Here is a 12,722-nt window from a genome sequence, read left to right on the forward strand (position 1 = left end):
GAAACCCCGCTAAAGAATGCAGGAGAGAGAACGTTAAAGGGGTTAATTTAGAGAAAAATAGTGGCGGTCGGGGAGTTTGGTCTTTGAAACACGCTCGTTGTTAAAAAACCAAAGTGAACCCCTGGTGCTGGCCTGGTCCTTGGGAGGCGGGTTTCCTGACTTCGGCCCGTCTGGGGGGCTCCAGGTGAAGTTAATTCCAGATGTGGATGGGCCCAGTGCTCCAGGAGCACCGATTCTGCTGGCCTCTGACCCGTCACCTAATGTGGAGGTCACGCAGCCTGACCTGAGTTCAGGGTTTGCCCCTTTGCTCCCAAGCTCTCCTCCAGCAGGTTATTCGGTCTTAAGATAGGCTTTCTTTGTCCCATCCCTTGCTTTATCTGTCTTTGGAACCCTATTTACCACCGGACATGACATTATATCCGTGTTGGCCAATGGCCTCATTATTGCCATCACGCTCGACCTATTGGCAGAGCACAGGACATGGCTATTGCTCCATCCGCTTTGTCCCCTCGATCCCCAGGATCCCATATCCTCTTTTTGCCCTTCCTCCTGTCCAGGCCTCCAGATCCTTCCAGATCCTTCCTCACTGGGCGCTCCCATGCAGCCTGTGCCCTGTGCCCTGATCACTCAGTGGTGGAGATGGGCACCTGCACGTGGAGTGCCCAGCTGCACACTTTCCCCGGGTGCGCTCATCCAGTCCCCATGCGGACCCTGACCACTGCCCTGGGCCAGCACTTACCGGGCACTTTTGAGGTGCGAAGCTCTGCTCTGAGGGGCAGCTGCGTGCTGAGTGGCGGAGACAGGACCTGAACCTAGGAAGGCTGGCCCTGGGCCAGAGCGGGTCTTGATCAGAAGCCGAACCCAGGCTGCGATGTTCCCCTGCCACCTGCCACCCTCCCCTCCAGGCTTGTTCTCCATCTCCCCCCACCCCTGCCATGGTTTCCCCACCTCAGTGAACAGTCCTTCCCTTCTCCTTGGTGACTTCCAGGTGCTCAGGCCCAGAGTGCAGAAGTTACCTGTGACTTCTCACTTTCTCATCTTTTATATCCAATCCCTCAGCAGTTTCCCTCAGTTTCTCTCAAAACAGAGCCTGGGTTGGTCATTTCCCAAGTTGGGATATTATACTCTAGTTATGTGACCATTAGGTGAAACGGGGTGAAAGGACATGGGGCCTCCTGGAAGGCTTTTATTTTTCAACTTCCTGTTAGTCAGTAGTTATTTCTAAATAAGACATTACAAATAAAACAAATTCTAAAGGTGGACTTAAAAATAAACTTCTGAAGATATGACCATTTCTGGCCAATGCCACTCCATGGCCCAGGCCCACCCAGGTCCACCTCCCCCTGGGCTCTGGCTGCCATCCTCCCCCACCCAGTGCAGTCTCCAGGGTCTTTGCAAACAACTCAGTTGCCCAATCCTCAGCTCTCCAACAGGCATGGTTTCCACTTCATGCAGACTGTATGAGTGTCCTGGGGCTGCAGTAACAAAGTACCACAAACTGGAGGGCTTAGAAAACAGAACTTTATCCTCTCAGCCTGGAAGCTGCAAGTCCAAAATCAAAGTGTCCCAGGGCTGCACTTCGTCCTAAGGCTCTGGGGAAGGGTCCTGCCCTGCCTCTCCTGACTCTGGTGGCTCTTGGCGTTCTTTAGTGTTCCTTGGCCATGTTGTGTGTGTGTGTGTGTGTGTGTGTCTGTCTGTCTGTCTGTCTGTCTGTCTCCACTTGGCCTTCTTCTCAGGACACCAGTCGTTGAATTAGGGCCCTTAACTGATTTCATCTGCATAGATGCTATTTCCAAATAAGGTCACATCCTGAGATCTGGGGGACATGAATTTGGGGGGCACACTATTCAACTCAGTAAACAGAGTAAGATAGAGTGATTGCTGATGCCTTACTGTCCCCCACTACTTATCCCTCTGAACCCCCTTCTACCCCTCTAACCCCATTCTCTGCTCCAACCAGGCTGCCAGTCTCCTTGAACATGCCCACCTGACTCCACTCTCCGGGCATTTGCCTTTGCAGGGCCCTCTACCTGTAATGCCCTCTCCCCAGATATCCACATGGCTCCCCTTCTCGCTGTTACCCAGCTCTCTGCACAAGTGGCCCCTCTGTGCAGATGGGGTAGACATTAGGGCTGCTTGCAACTGTTACCACCTTCCCTGTCATCATGCAGGATTGCCCCAACCTCTTGAAATTAGGTGGATCGTGTGACCTGCTTCGCCCAAGGAAATATGAGTGGAGCTTCCTCTAGCCTGAGACCCTGTGCAAACCTCAGCCCAGCTCTGCCCCTCCCCTGCTTCGTGTTTTCACCCTGGGATACCTGCCATCTGTGTTTCCTGCCCAGCATGCCTGCCCAGGGGACAGGGAGTTTTCTCTGTGTGGTCCCCCACTGTGTTCTAAGCTCCTAACACACCTGGCCTAGAGCCAGTGCTGAATAAATACAGGCCGGGTGGACAGATACGAATTCGAGAGTGAGCTGTGAGGCTCCAATGACAACCCCGCTAACCACCTCTCCTGTAACCATCTTCTATGCATGTGTCTGCTTCCGATCTAGGGCAGAGCATCAACCCCAAGTTGGCGGGCCTGATCGGGCGGCACGGGCCCCAGAACAAGCAGCCCTTCATGGTGGCCTTCTTTAAGGCCACCGAGGTCCACCTTCGCAGCACCCGCTCCACAGGGAGCCGGCAGCGCGGCCAGAACCGCTCCAAGACGCCCAAGAACCAGGAAGCCCTGCGGATGGCCAACGTCGCAGGTACGCCCAGGGCGGGAGGGTCCAAACACAGACCCAGGGCCCCACGGGGCCCCGCGAAACTCGAAGGCCATTCATGCGCTCCGCTGATGGTTCTGGAGCCAACGAAGCAGGCAGACAACCCACAGACTCCCCTCCTGACCTGTGTCCAAGTCACACATTCACTCAGAAGTGCAAGTCCCCAAACATGAGTATAGCAGGATGCCAGTCAGGTAAGTCTCTCAGTAGACAAAACAATGGCTACAGGTAAATGAAGGAAAACTGTGAGAGCCTGTGTGGGAAGACGCCCCACCCACTGCCCAGGGAGGCTGCTGCCAGGGTGGGGGGAGGGCTCAAAGTGGGGGACTTGGCGGCAACCTTAATTTTATTTCTTAAAGCGAAGAATACTTGAAACTCCTGGCAAATTTGAATACTTGTTAAATATGGGTTTTCCCTGTCAGGAGTCCCTCTCCCAGCACTCTGGGTTGGTCGTGAGGCAGGGACCAGCCTCTGGCCTCGCTTGTCTGGAGCTCGCAGCAGAGCTCATCTACTGTCCCGGCTCCTGGGCCTGGGGGTGGTCTCAGGAAACACAGAGGGGGACATGGGGTATTTAGAATATGCAAAGCAGACCACACCCCCAAATCAAGCTTATCTTGTCAACAGCTTCTTTTTCCTTTTCGAGGGAGAAGGGAAGTAGGTTGCTGAGGTTTTGAGGTGCGGGCTTGCTGAGCCCCAGCGAGGGGTGTGGATGGCTCCGGAGTTTGCTCGCAGGTTTTGTAGGGCGTCTTTTCTGCCAGGTGCATCCATCTTTTCTCAAAGGGGTCTCTGATCCCCACATTAAAAACCAACCAGACCCTGAATTTGTGTTGGAAGCCTGCTCCATGCTGGGCTCTAGAGGCTGGGGTTCAACGGTGAAAGCCAGCCATGGCCTGCCCTGGGGATTCCAGACTGCAGGAGGTGGCTGTCATTCACAGCCACACTAACAACTAATAACAGGCCTGAGAGTTGAGGACAGCGACTAGGGACTCACCCCTGGGGGCAGGGTTCAGGAAAGACTTCCCAGCTGGGAGCCCCGGTCAGGGCAGGTGCCCACCAGGCCAGGCTGGGTCAGCTCCGCTCCGGGCTCCAGGCAGCGGGACCTGCAGGTGCGGAGGCCTGTGGTGGGAGGTTCGCATGGCACCTACGAGGGGAGAGGGTGAGGATGTGGCGGCTGGGACGGGGGAGAGGGGAGGGCTGGTGACGTGAGCGCATCTTGAGCTTGAACTTCATCCAAAGCAAATTAGGAGGCCTTTGCAGAGTTTCAGCTATGGTGAGGGGTGGGGGTGGATTAGACGATCCTTCGATCCTTTGGCTGCTCTGAAAATGGTGGGGAGCAGGCAGGGAGGGATGGTCAGTGTAGGGAGACCTGTCTGAGGCCTGTTTGAGGTGGGAAACACTGGCTAATTCCATCCCAGCAAAGACTCCATGTCTTGGAGTCCTACCAGCAGTACCTCAACGTCTCAGAATTCCACACTCAGTTTCCCCCACCACATTCCTGGCGATTCTCCATTTACATAACCCCCAGGATGAGGCTCTCACTACCTCACGTGGCAGCTATTCTTTCTCGCCTGGAATCTGCCTCCTTCCTGTGGATTCTACTTCCTGGCCCTGTTGGAAGTTCAGTTAAACCCTGCCTAGAAGTTTGATAAGGAAAGAAATACTGAGGCCTGGACCCCACTGCAGGCTCAGTAAACCAGAAGCTGTGTGTGTGTGTACACGTGTGTTTGCGTGCATGTGTGTGTGCGCTCATGCCCATTCGAAGTGCTTTACCCCAGATGACAGACTCGGAGTCCTGCTGTAGGGCCGCACGAGCCAGCTCCTCTCTCAGGGCAGCCCTGTGCGTTGGAAGGAGACGTGCTCCAGCGTGCTGCCGCCAGGAAGCTCTTTCCTGCAGGCTAACCCACCCCCGGCCTTCCACTGCTCTTCACAGGTTGTGGTTTGGGATGAGAGACTGGGGTCACTGCCTTCCCTCCACACCCTTCTCCCCACCCACGTTTGGACCCAACTCCCTGGTAATTAGCCGTTCTCAGCAGATGACCCTGGGGAGTGGGAGCTGAGCCCCAGCACCAGTTGTAACTTGTTAGTTGCTCAGGGGGGCTCCTGGAGGCGGAGAAGCAGCTCGCCTCCCGCTGGCCTCCTGCTCGCCTGCTGGCGCTTGGGGCTGGAGGGGCAGGACTGGAGGGAGGGCAGCGGGGCTGGGGCCTGCTTCTCGATCATCCCTTTCCTTCCCTTTCTGCACCAACATTGCCGGCTGCTTGGTGCTGACACCAAGTAAAGAAGGATCTGAAGCTAGGTGAGGGCTCAGTGAGGGGAAAGTGCCACGATTGATTAGCAATGTCTGCTGTGAGCAGAGGAAGAGCAAGTAGTGGCCTGGTTGCCACTTTCCAACCCCGCCTTAAAGCACAGCAATGACACTTGGCTTCATGTTGAAGCCCAAGGCCCAATAGACCAAGGCCACAAGCAGCTCATGGAGCTAGTTGTGGACAGGCAGCTGCAGGGTATGTGCACGTGTGTGTGTGAGACAGAGACAGAGATCTCTCCGTGTTTACAAATGCTTAATCCCTAACCCACATGCCTGCAAGCCTCACGTACTTCTGGAAAACCCCAGTGCATCATTTCACTCCTCAGAGAAACCTCAGTGGTGTGTTTTTCTGGAAGGTCAGGGGGATTTGACTTTCTGCCTCTTGTTTCTTCTTGGTGGTGGTGGTGATAGGGACTTTGTCCCAGGCCTTGTCTGTACCCCTCTTGCCCCCTCCCACAGCGAGATTGGTCGGAAGCAGAGCCCTCAGGCAGCCTCCTGTAGCCGGTGTGGGATGTGGATGGGTTTTGATTCCCTTATGGAATCTGGGCAGATGTCAGCATCTAAACCACACGTGGGTATAAAAGAAACCAGTGTCCGCAGAAGGATCCAGAGTATGTTGTGAGCTCCAACTGTGAGAGCAGGATGGGGTTTGGCACCTCCCTTGTGGGACTGTCTGCTGGGGGGTGGAAATGCTTTTGAAGGCTACGGGCTCTCAAACAGTGTTTGTGTCAGAAAAGCCACCCTCTGGCTTTACACCACTGCCTTAGGCTGAGGAACTAACGAGTGTGTTTCCTGTCTCTCCGCATCCGGCTCGTCCCGCAGAGAACAGCAGCACTGACCAGAGGCAGGCCTGCAAGAAGCATGAGCTGTACGTCAGCTTCCGCGACCTGGGCTGGCAGGTAAGGGGCAGACCCTGTGCACCCCCAAGGCTGCAGGCTGTGCCCCACGTGTGCAGTGAGTCATGTTTCTCCTCTACATCAGCTAAGACCCCGTTATCAAGTGTCCTGACCAGGGTAGAGGATTTAGGGTGCCTCATGAAACCCAAGAGCAGAAATGTGGCTGAGACTCAAGCTGGAACCAGGAACCCAGACACTTTGGACTCTGAACCTCGTTCTGCGCATGAACCCTGTTTCCATTCCTGCACTGGCTGCTCCTCTCAAACTTGTGCTAGAATCCAGCTGCCTGGAGAGCGGCTCCCTCCCTCTGCCCTGTCTGCCCCCCCCCATGATCCAAATTCCCAGTGAAGGAACCGATTGGCCCAGCTCCGGTCAGGTGCTTGTTACTGAACCAATGAGCTGTGTTAGGGGTGGGATCATGTTATAGGAACATGACTGCTCCCTCTGGAACCATTTGGATGGAGTGAGGTGAAGGGCAGGGGATGAATCCTAGAAGAGGAGTGAGGGTCATACAGACTTATAACTAGGAACCTCTGTGACATCCTGGGCCCTCTTCTAGGTCCTGAAGGTGTAGCCCTGAGCATGACAATGTTCCTGTCCTCATGGAGCTCAGATATCCTGAGTGGGGTGCTGTCAGAAGATCACCAGGTCAATGGGATAGTCCAGATGCTTCCCTGGGGCTCATGCCCCTATATACAGCCAGGCACTTGTGCGCACAGCCAGCGCAAACCCCTCCTTGATTCTGTCCTCATGCTCATGACAACACCCCATGATCTAAGGGGAGCCAGGTCCTGCTTGAGTTCTGTGCTGGAACAGAGCCCCAAACTCCAGTCTCTGCTGGAAGGTTCCACGGACTTGAGTCAATTAGGGGTGCATTTATCGATAGAACAGTCTTTCTGCACTAACCCGACCTTAAAGAAAGCATGGCCATGGGCATTCTTGTCTGAGCCACACATGGGTGCCAGGCACTAAGCTGGGCCCTCCGCACTGTCGTTTCATTCTCCCCGTGATGGGCTATGCGTCTCCCTCCCAGGTAGGGGAGCTGCGTGCCGTGTGGAGGTTATGTTTATGCAAATGGCCAGTGTGTTACCACCTAGTAGAGGTAAAAGTGATGCCACCCTGGCCACCCGTCTCTGTGCTACTTCTCATAAAGCCACACGTGTCTGTTCTGGGCTCAGCCCAGCCCCCTCGGTGGTCTCTTCTTCATTTTGCATTCTGTTGGGACCATGAGAGGTTGCCACCCATGTCTCCTGCCTCTGCAGGACCCACAGCTGCTCAGGAGGGTGTCCTTGACCTTGGGAGTACTGGAGTCTGGCCCACAGGAGGAGGGTTTTGACCTGGAGGGTGGGGCCCTGGACGCAGCCCTCACAGCCACACGCTCTCCTCTTCCCTAGGACTGGATCATCGCACCCGAGGGCTATGCCGCCTACTACTGCGAGGGGGAGTGTGCCTTCCCTCTGAACTCCTACATGAACGCCACCAACCACGCCATCGTGCAGACGCTGGTGAGTGGCCCGCATGCCACTGGGGTGTGGTCAGCCTGGGGGAGCGGGGCCCCCAGATCCTGCCTCAGGCTCCTCAAAGCTGGGCCCAGAGTAGATCTCTGCCTAAGGCCATGTCATGACTTTCAAGCCCCTTTCCCTATAAAAAGAAAGGTTAAAAATTATATTTTTCTACTGTGTTGACATAAAGATGTGTTTAATTTTTTACCCTAAAGTTGATTTATTTCTCCTGATTTTAATATAAATGAGAAGTTTCATGGGTTCTTAAAGGTATCGTGGGCAATAGTCACTGTGCCTGGTGGAGACGTGGCCGGGCCATGGCACTGCCTCTGTCCCGGGGCCACAGTTCGTGGCCGTCAGCATGTCTGCTCCACATCTACAGACCTGCCACGCCCCCCCCCCCCCCCAGTGTCTGGTCTTCCCCTGGGTTGGGGGCTTGAGAGCTCACCCCCTCCCACACCTCACATCTCCACCTCCTGGCCTTGAACTTCACAGTTTGGCCACTCAGGGTATTTATTATGTTTGTTGAGAGTCTACTGTTTGTAGACCCTGCGTGGGGAGGTGGGGGCACCGCAGGGGCCAGCACAGACGTGGGCCCTGCCCTCAGGGCCTCGTTTTCCAGGGGAGGAAATGATTAGTAAACAAATGAGGAAACTTCAGAGACTGAGGAAGTGACAGGAAAATGATCCAACAGGATATTAGGATCCTGAGATGGGGGGTATGGGGCTGTTCTGGGTTGACCTTCCATGGGCGTCATTGGAGGAGTCAGTGTGATGAGATTAAAGCTTTTAACTGGGTGCCCAGAACTGACAACACAAAACAGACGTTACTTTTACTATGCTCCCAGCAACAGCAACAGCAACAGCAGTAGTAGTTAAGGACTTGGTTCATTAGCTTGGAGTCTGGCGTTCAAGGACCTTGGTTACCTAGCTCCCTGCCATGAGCATTGTCTGGGCCTTTCCTTACAACTGGTCATCCTCCCTGGCTTGAATGCTTCTAATGACAGACAGCTCACTACCCAGGGCCACCCCTCTGTCCCACAGTTCTGTTTGTCATGGAGCTTTTGTGCTTCTTTTTAGTAATCCACCTCCGTCCCTTGTCCCTGGCCCACGTGTTCCATCTTGGAGGAAAAGCTCCTCTGTTCCTTTCTCTGGACCAGGCTCTGTCTGTAGAGGGAAGCCTCTTTTTTGGGCATTGCTTTTCCAGGGCCCCTCCCCCAATAGCAAACTCCGAGGCCTACTTAGGATTGAACATCCCTGCGCTGGAGATGCAGAGTCCCCCAGCCTGCTCGGTGGCCTGGACTTGCTCCCCTGTCCCCCCCGAGGACCCTGGGAATTGTCCCAGGTTGCCAGAGGCACACCTCTACCCTCAGACCCTGCTTCGTGGCCCTGTGAAACACCGCTCTGTGTTTCACTAGAGACCTCCAGGCTCAGACCAAACCCTCCGGTTATTCTGAAATGAAGGTCATGCTTTCAAAGGGGGTGAATCCCTGTCTTCCAGGGAGTCCCAGTGAAATACAAATGTGATGAGCTGACCTCTGGGACTTGCTTTAAAATAATTCCTGGGCAAAAAAGCTGGGGGAAGGTTTAGATTTTAAGGTTTGAAATTGTCCGTAATAAGTTTAGAAAGTGTGCTGGTCTGTGTCGGAGGTCACAGACCGGAGGCCAGTGAGCAGAGGGTCGTCTACAGTGCTTTCCCTGGGCACACACAGTGTGTTGGAAACCTGGAAATTTCACCAAAAAACAGAACAGAGCTGAATCTTGGCCTGTCCTGCACAGTTGGCACATCTGCTCGCACGGGCTTTGGGTGCAGCAGTGCTTGTGGCCCGAGAAGAGAGACCTTTAGGTTGCCCGTCCTTACTCCTGGCCTCATTCACGCGTCGGTGACACTCATGTGGCCCCTGTAGGCATTTGATTTGTCTGCCACCTGACCCTTGTCCTCTGCAAGGCACATGGAAGCCCATGAGTGAGAAGGGGCAGTAAACCTGAGCGACTGACCCAATCTTTCTTCATTTCTTCCCTCTGGACTCTGCTTTCCTGTTGATGTCCATCCACCCAAGTGTTGCCCGAATTCGTTGCCCCTTATTTTTATTGCTCAAGAAGTGAAATGGTCCAGTATGGCCCAGACCTGTACTATCCAGGACGGTTACATTTGCATGTGGCTCTTGAGCACGCAACATGTGCTCAGTCCGAATCAAGATATTTTATAAACATAGAATACACTGGGTTTTGAAGACTTAGCACAAAAAAAGTAAAATATCTCTTTAATGACTTTTTAATGTTAAGTATATATTGAAATAATATTTTTAAAATACCGGATTAGATTAAATACATTATTTAAATTAATTTTATGTGTGTGGCTTGCATTATGTTTTTCTTAAACAGGACAGGTCTAGCTCAGAGGTCAGCAACCTTTTTCTGAAAAGGGCCAGATAGTAAATATTTTTTACTTTAAGAGTCTTAATTTGCAGCTGTTCAGCTCCACCCTCCTCATAAGAAGGCAGCCTTAGACGCTATGTAAATGAATGGGTGGGGCTGGTGCCAATAAAACTTTATTCACAAAACCAGGCTGCGGGGCAGGATTTGGCCTGTAGGCTGACCCTGGGCCAGCTCAGTGGTTCTCAGCTCGGGGCAGTTTTGCCCCCCCAGAATATTTGCCGTCTAGCAACATTTTTGGATGTCATGATTGGGGGGTAGAGAGCTTCTGACCTTGGAGCCCAGGAGTGCTGTTAAACATCCAGCCCCACAACAGAGAGAGATGTGCCCCACGCGTCTGATCTGGCCACTGACTTCCCAACTGTGTGCTCCCAGCTCTATACGGACACCTGGGTTCCCTCCTCTGTGAAGCAGGGATAATCGCAGAACCGAGTTAGTGACACGTGGCGTGCTCAGAACTGGTCACACTCAGAGTGTCACCTCAGTCATTTCGCCCAAGCAGCACATGCGCTTACAGAGAGAAGGGACTGACCACTTCTGATCATGTTTCGGTGTGTGTTCCAGGTCCACTTCATCAACCCAGACACGGTGCCCAAGCCTTGCTGCGCCCCGACCCAGCTCAATGCCATCTCTGTCCTCTACTTTGACGACAGCTCCAACGTCATCCTGAAGAAATACAGAAACATGGTTGTCCGGGCCTGTGGCTGCCACTAGCCCCTCCTAGAAGTCAGACCCTTTGGGCGACCTCTTTCTGGATCCTATGACTCACCGCCCAGCGTGTCCCACTGCCCGCCTTGTCAAGGAGCCAGCAGCCCGGTCGGCCACCTTTTGCGAGAACTTCCTGCCCCCTCCCCAACTTGAACGGTGTAGGAGCATTCAGGAATTTGAGAGGCAAATGGCTTTTGGTCAGTTTTTCGTTGTCATCCTATGGACAAGATCCTACGGACAAGATCCTACAAGCTGCTGTAAGCAAAACCTAACAGGCAGAAAAGTCCATCAGGAGAAGCTGCCCGGCCCCGATCACGCTGCAGGGCCTCGGCCTTGCGCCGACTCGCTCGGGGTGACTGGGAGCGGCCCCCGCCAGGCCCTGGCGGGAGGAAGGGGCGCGGCCGGGGTGGGCACGTCTGTGTCTGTGCTGAAGGAACGGTGCGGAACTTCCTGTAATAAATGTCCCAATAAAACAAATGAATGAAAATAGTTAGGATGTTACAGATATATTTTCCTAAACAATTTATCCCCATTTCTTGGTTTACTTTGATTTCATAAACAGAAGCTGTGTCTGGCGGAGGGAGGGGGGCACCCTCTCTATTCCATTTGGGCTTTGTCTGAGGTTTCCAGAGACCCAGGGTTTACAGAGACTTGCCCAAATCCAAGATTTGGCTGGGAGGGGAAAGGGCAAATTTCTGCTTGGAGGAAGGGGCGTGTTGGTCTTTCAGCTGGGCGTGTGATGGCAGAAATTAAAATAGGCACTGAAGCCCCAGCACATGTCTGCAGGTTCCTCTTCAGTTCCCCTCCACGCTAGGATCTGTGTGAAGGGGAGTGGAGGGCGATGGCATTAGGACAGAACCTGCAACTTGACCCTGAGCTCTGGCCGGCACGGCCCTGTTTATAGAAGCACCAAGGAAGCCCAGCTCTCCATAGGGCTACCACCCGTCTCCTAAGTAGGTTGTCCGTTGTACACTGATAGCTGTTTTCTGAAGTCTGGGTTCAGACTGGGCCTCCGTGGGCCCCCCTTTTCGTTGGCAGACCCTTACCGAGGGCTCCTTGAAGCATAGTGGGGGTTCTGCTGGGTGTAGGGTTTGCTGGGCGTGGATCCCAAATGCAAGGACCTAGAAGCCTTTTGAGAATGACTTCCTGATCAAGTGACCAGATTTGAAAGTGCCATTTTCTGACATGGCTCTTGGTGAGAGCCTTCCTCGCCCTGGCCAGTGGGTCCCCTAAATGCCATGCACCCCACCTCCAGCTGCGGCACAGGGCTTGGGGAGCACGGAGCTCTCTGAACAGAGAACAGGGTTACCCAGAAGACCCCTGGGATCTGCTGTAGGGGGAACTGTTTCTCCATTGTGATTAAGTTGGTTGCTGGAAACTGTGGGAAAACTTTGTTTTTTACTTTCTTTTGTTTTTCCTTCTTTAGTAGCTTGGGCTGCAGCCGTCACTCTGTCTGGTCCACAGGGAAGAGTTGCTGTTATTGTTACATTTTGTTTTGTCTGTTGGCAGATCTGGGGATTCTTGTGTGATCCCCTCTTGGTGCAAGTTTCCTCACCAGTTAAGCCCAGACGGCCTCTGGTTAGCTTCATTTGTACATTGAAACGTGTAAATAGTTGTTACAAAACAAAGAAATTATTTATGTCCATCAGAAATCTTTTTAGACCCTCTTCCAATCGCTCGTTTGGGACAATAAGCTCGCTTCCCTCCAACCTGCTTGATTTCTTATTTAAGACTATTTATTAACGGTCGGACCAATGTACCCTCAGCTGTTGCGTAGAGCAGTCCTCAGCGAAAATTCTGTATAAATAGACAAAATAAAAAGCGTTTTGACTTTGCAATAAAAGGAGACATTTGGTTCTGGTTCTTGGGCCTGTACGTGTCTGTGTGTTGTTGTTTTTTTTCTCTCAACTCCGGACACTGGCATCCCCTTGGTCTGCTGAGAGCTCTCTGCCTGGCCTCCAGCATTCGCATGCTGTTTATCATCCAGGCCCTGGGGAGAAAGGGGCACTCGTCAATATTTGGTGCAGCTGCGTGGGGCTCCGGGCAGGAGAGATGGAGCCCAGCAACAAATGTGAATTTGGTAGGCTCGACTACAAAGATCCTGCGCGGAGTTA

General features: G+C 53.4%; 1 protein-coding gene across 1 annotated transcript in view; it reads left to right on the plus strand.

The window, feature by feature from the left end:
• BMP7 (bone morphogenetic protein 7) overlaps positions 1-12,483 on the plus strand; it is a 76,481-nt gene extending 63,998 nt beyond the window's left edge. Inside the window, exons 4-7 of the mRNA XM_081148467.1 lie at positions 2,553-2,750; positions 5,890-5,966; positions 7,358-7,468; positions 10,465-12,483. Coding sequence (XP_081004593.1) covers positions 2,553-2,750; positions 5,890-5,966; positions 7,358-7,468; positions 10,465-10,614 — 536 coding nt within the window. The 3' untranslated portion in view covers positions 10,615-12,483. The remainder of the gene's footprint in view (positions 1-2,552; positions 2,751-5,889; positions 5,967-7,357; positions 7,469-10,464) is intronic.
• Positions 12,484-12,722: the final 239 nt, after the last annotated feature.

Source organism: Miniopterus schreibersii, assembly GCF_964146895.1.
Source record: "Miniopterus schreibersii genome assembly, chromosome: 10".
NCBI lineage: Eukaryota > Metazoa > Chordata > Mammalia > Chiroptera > Miniopteridae > Miniopterus > Miniopterus schreibersii.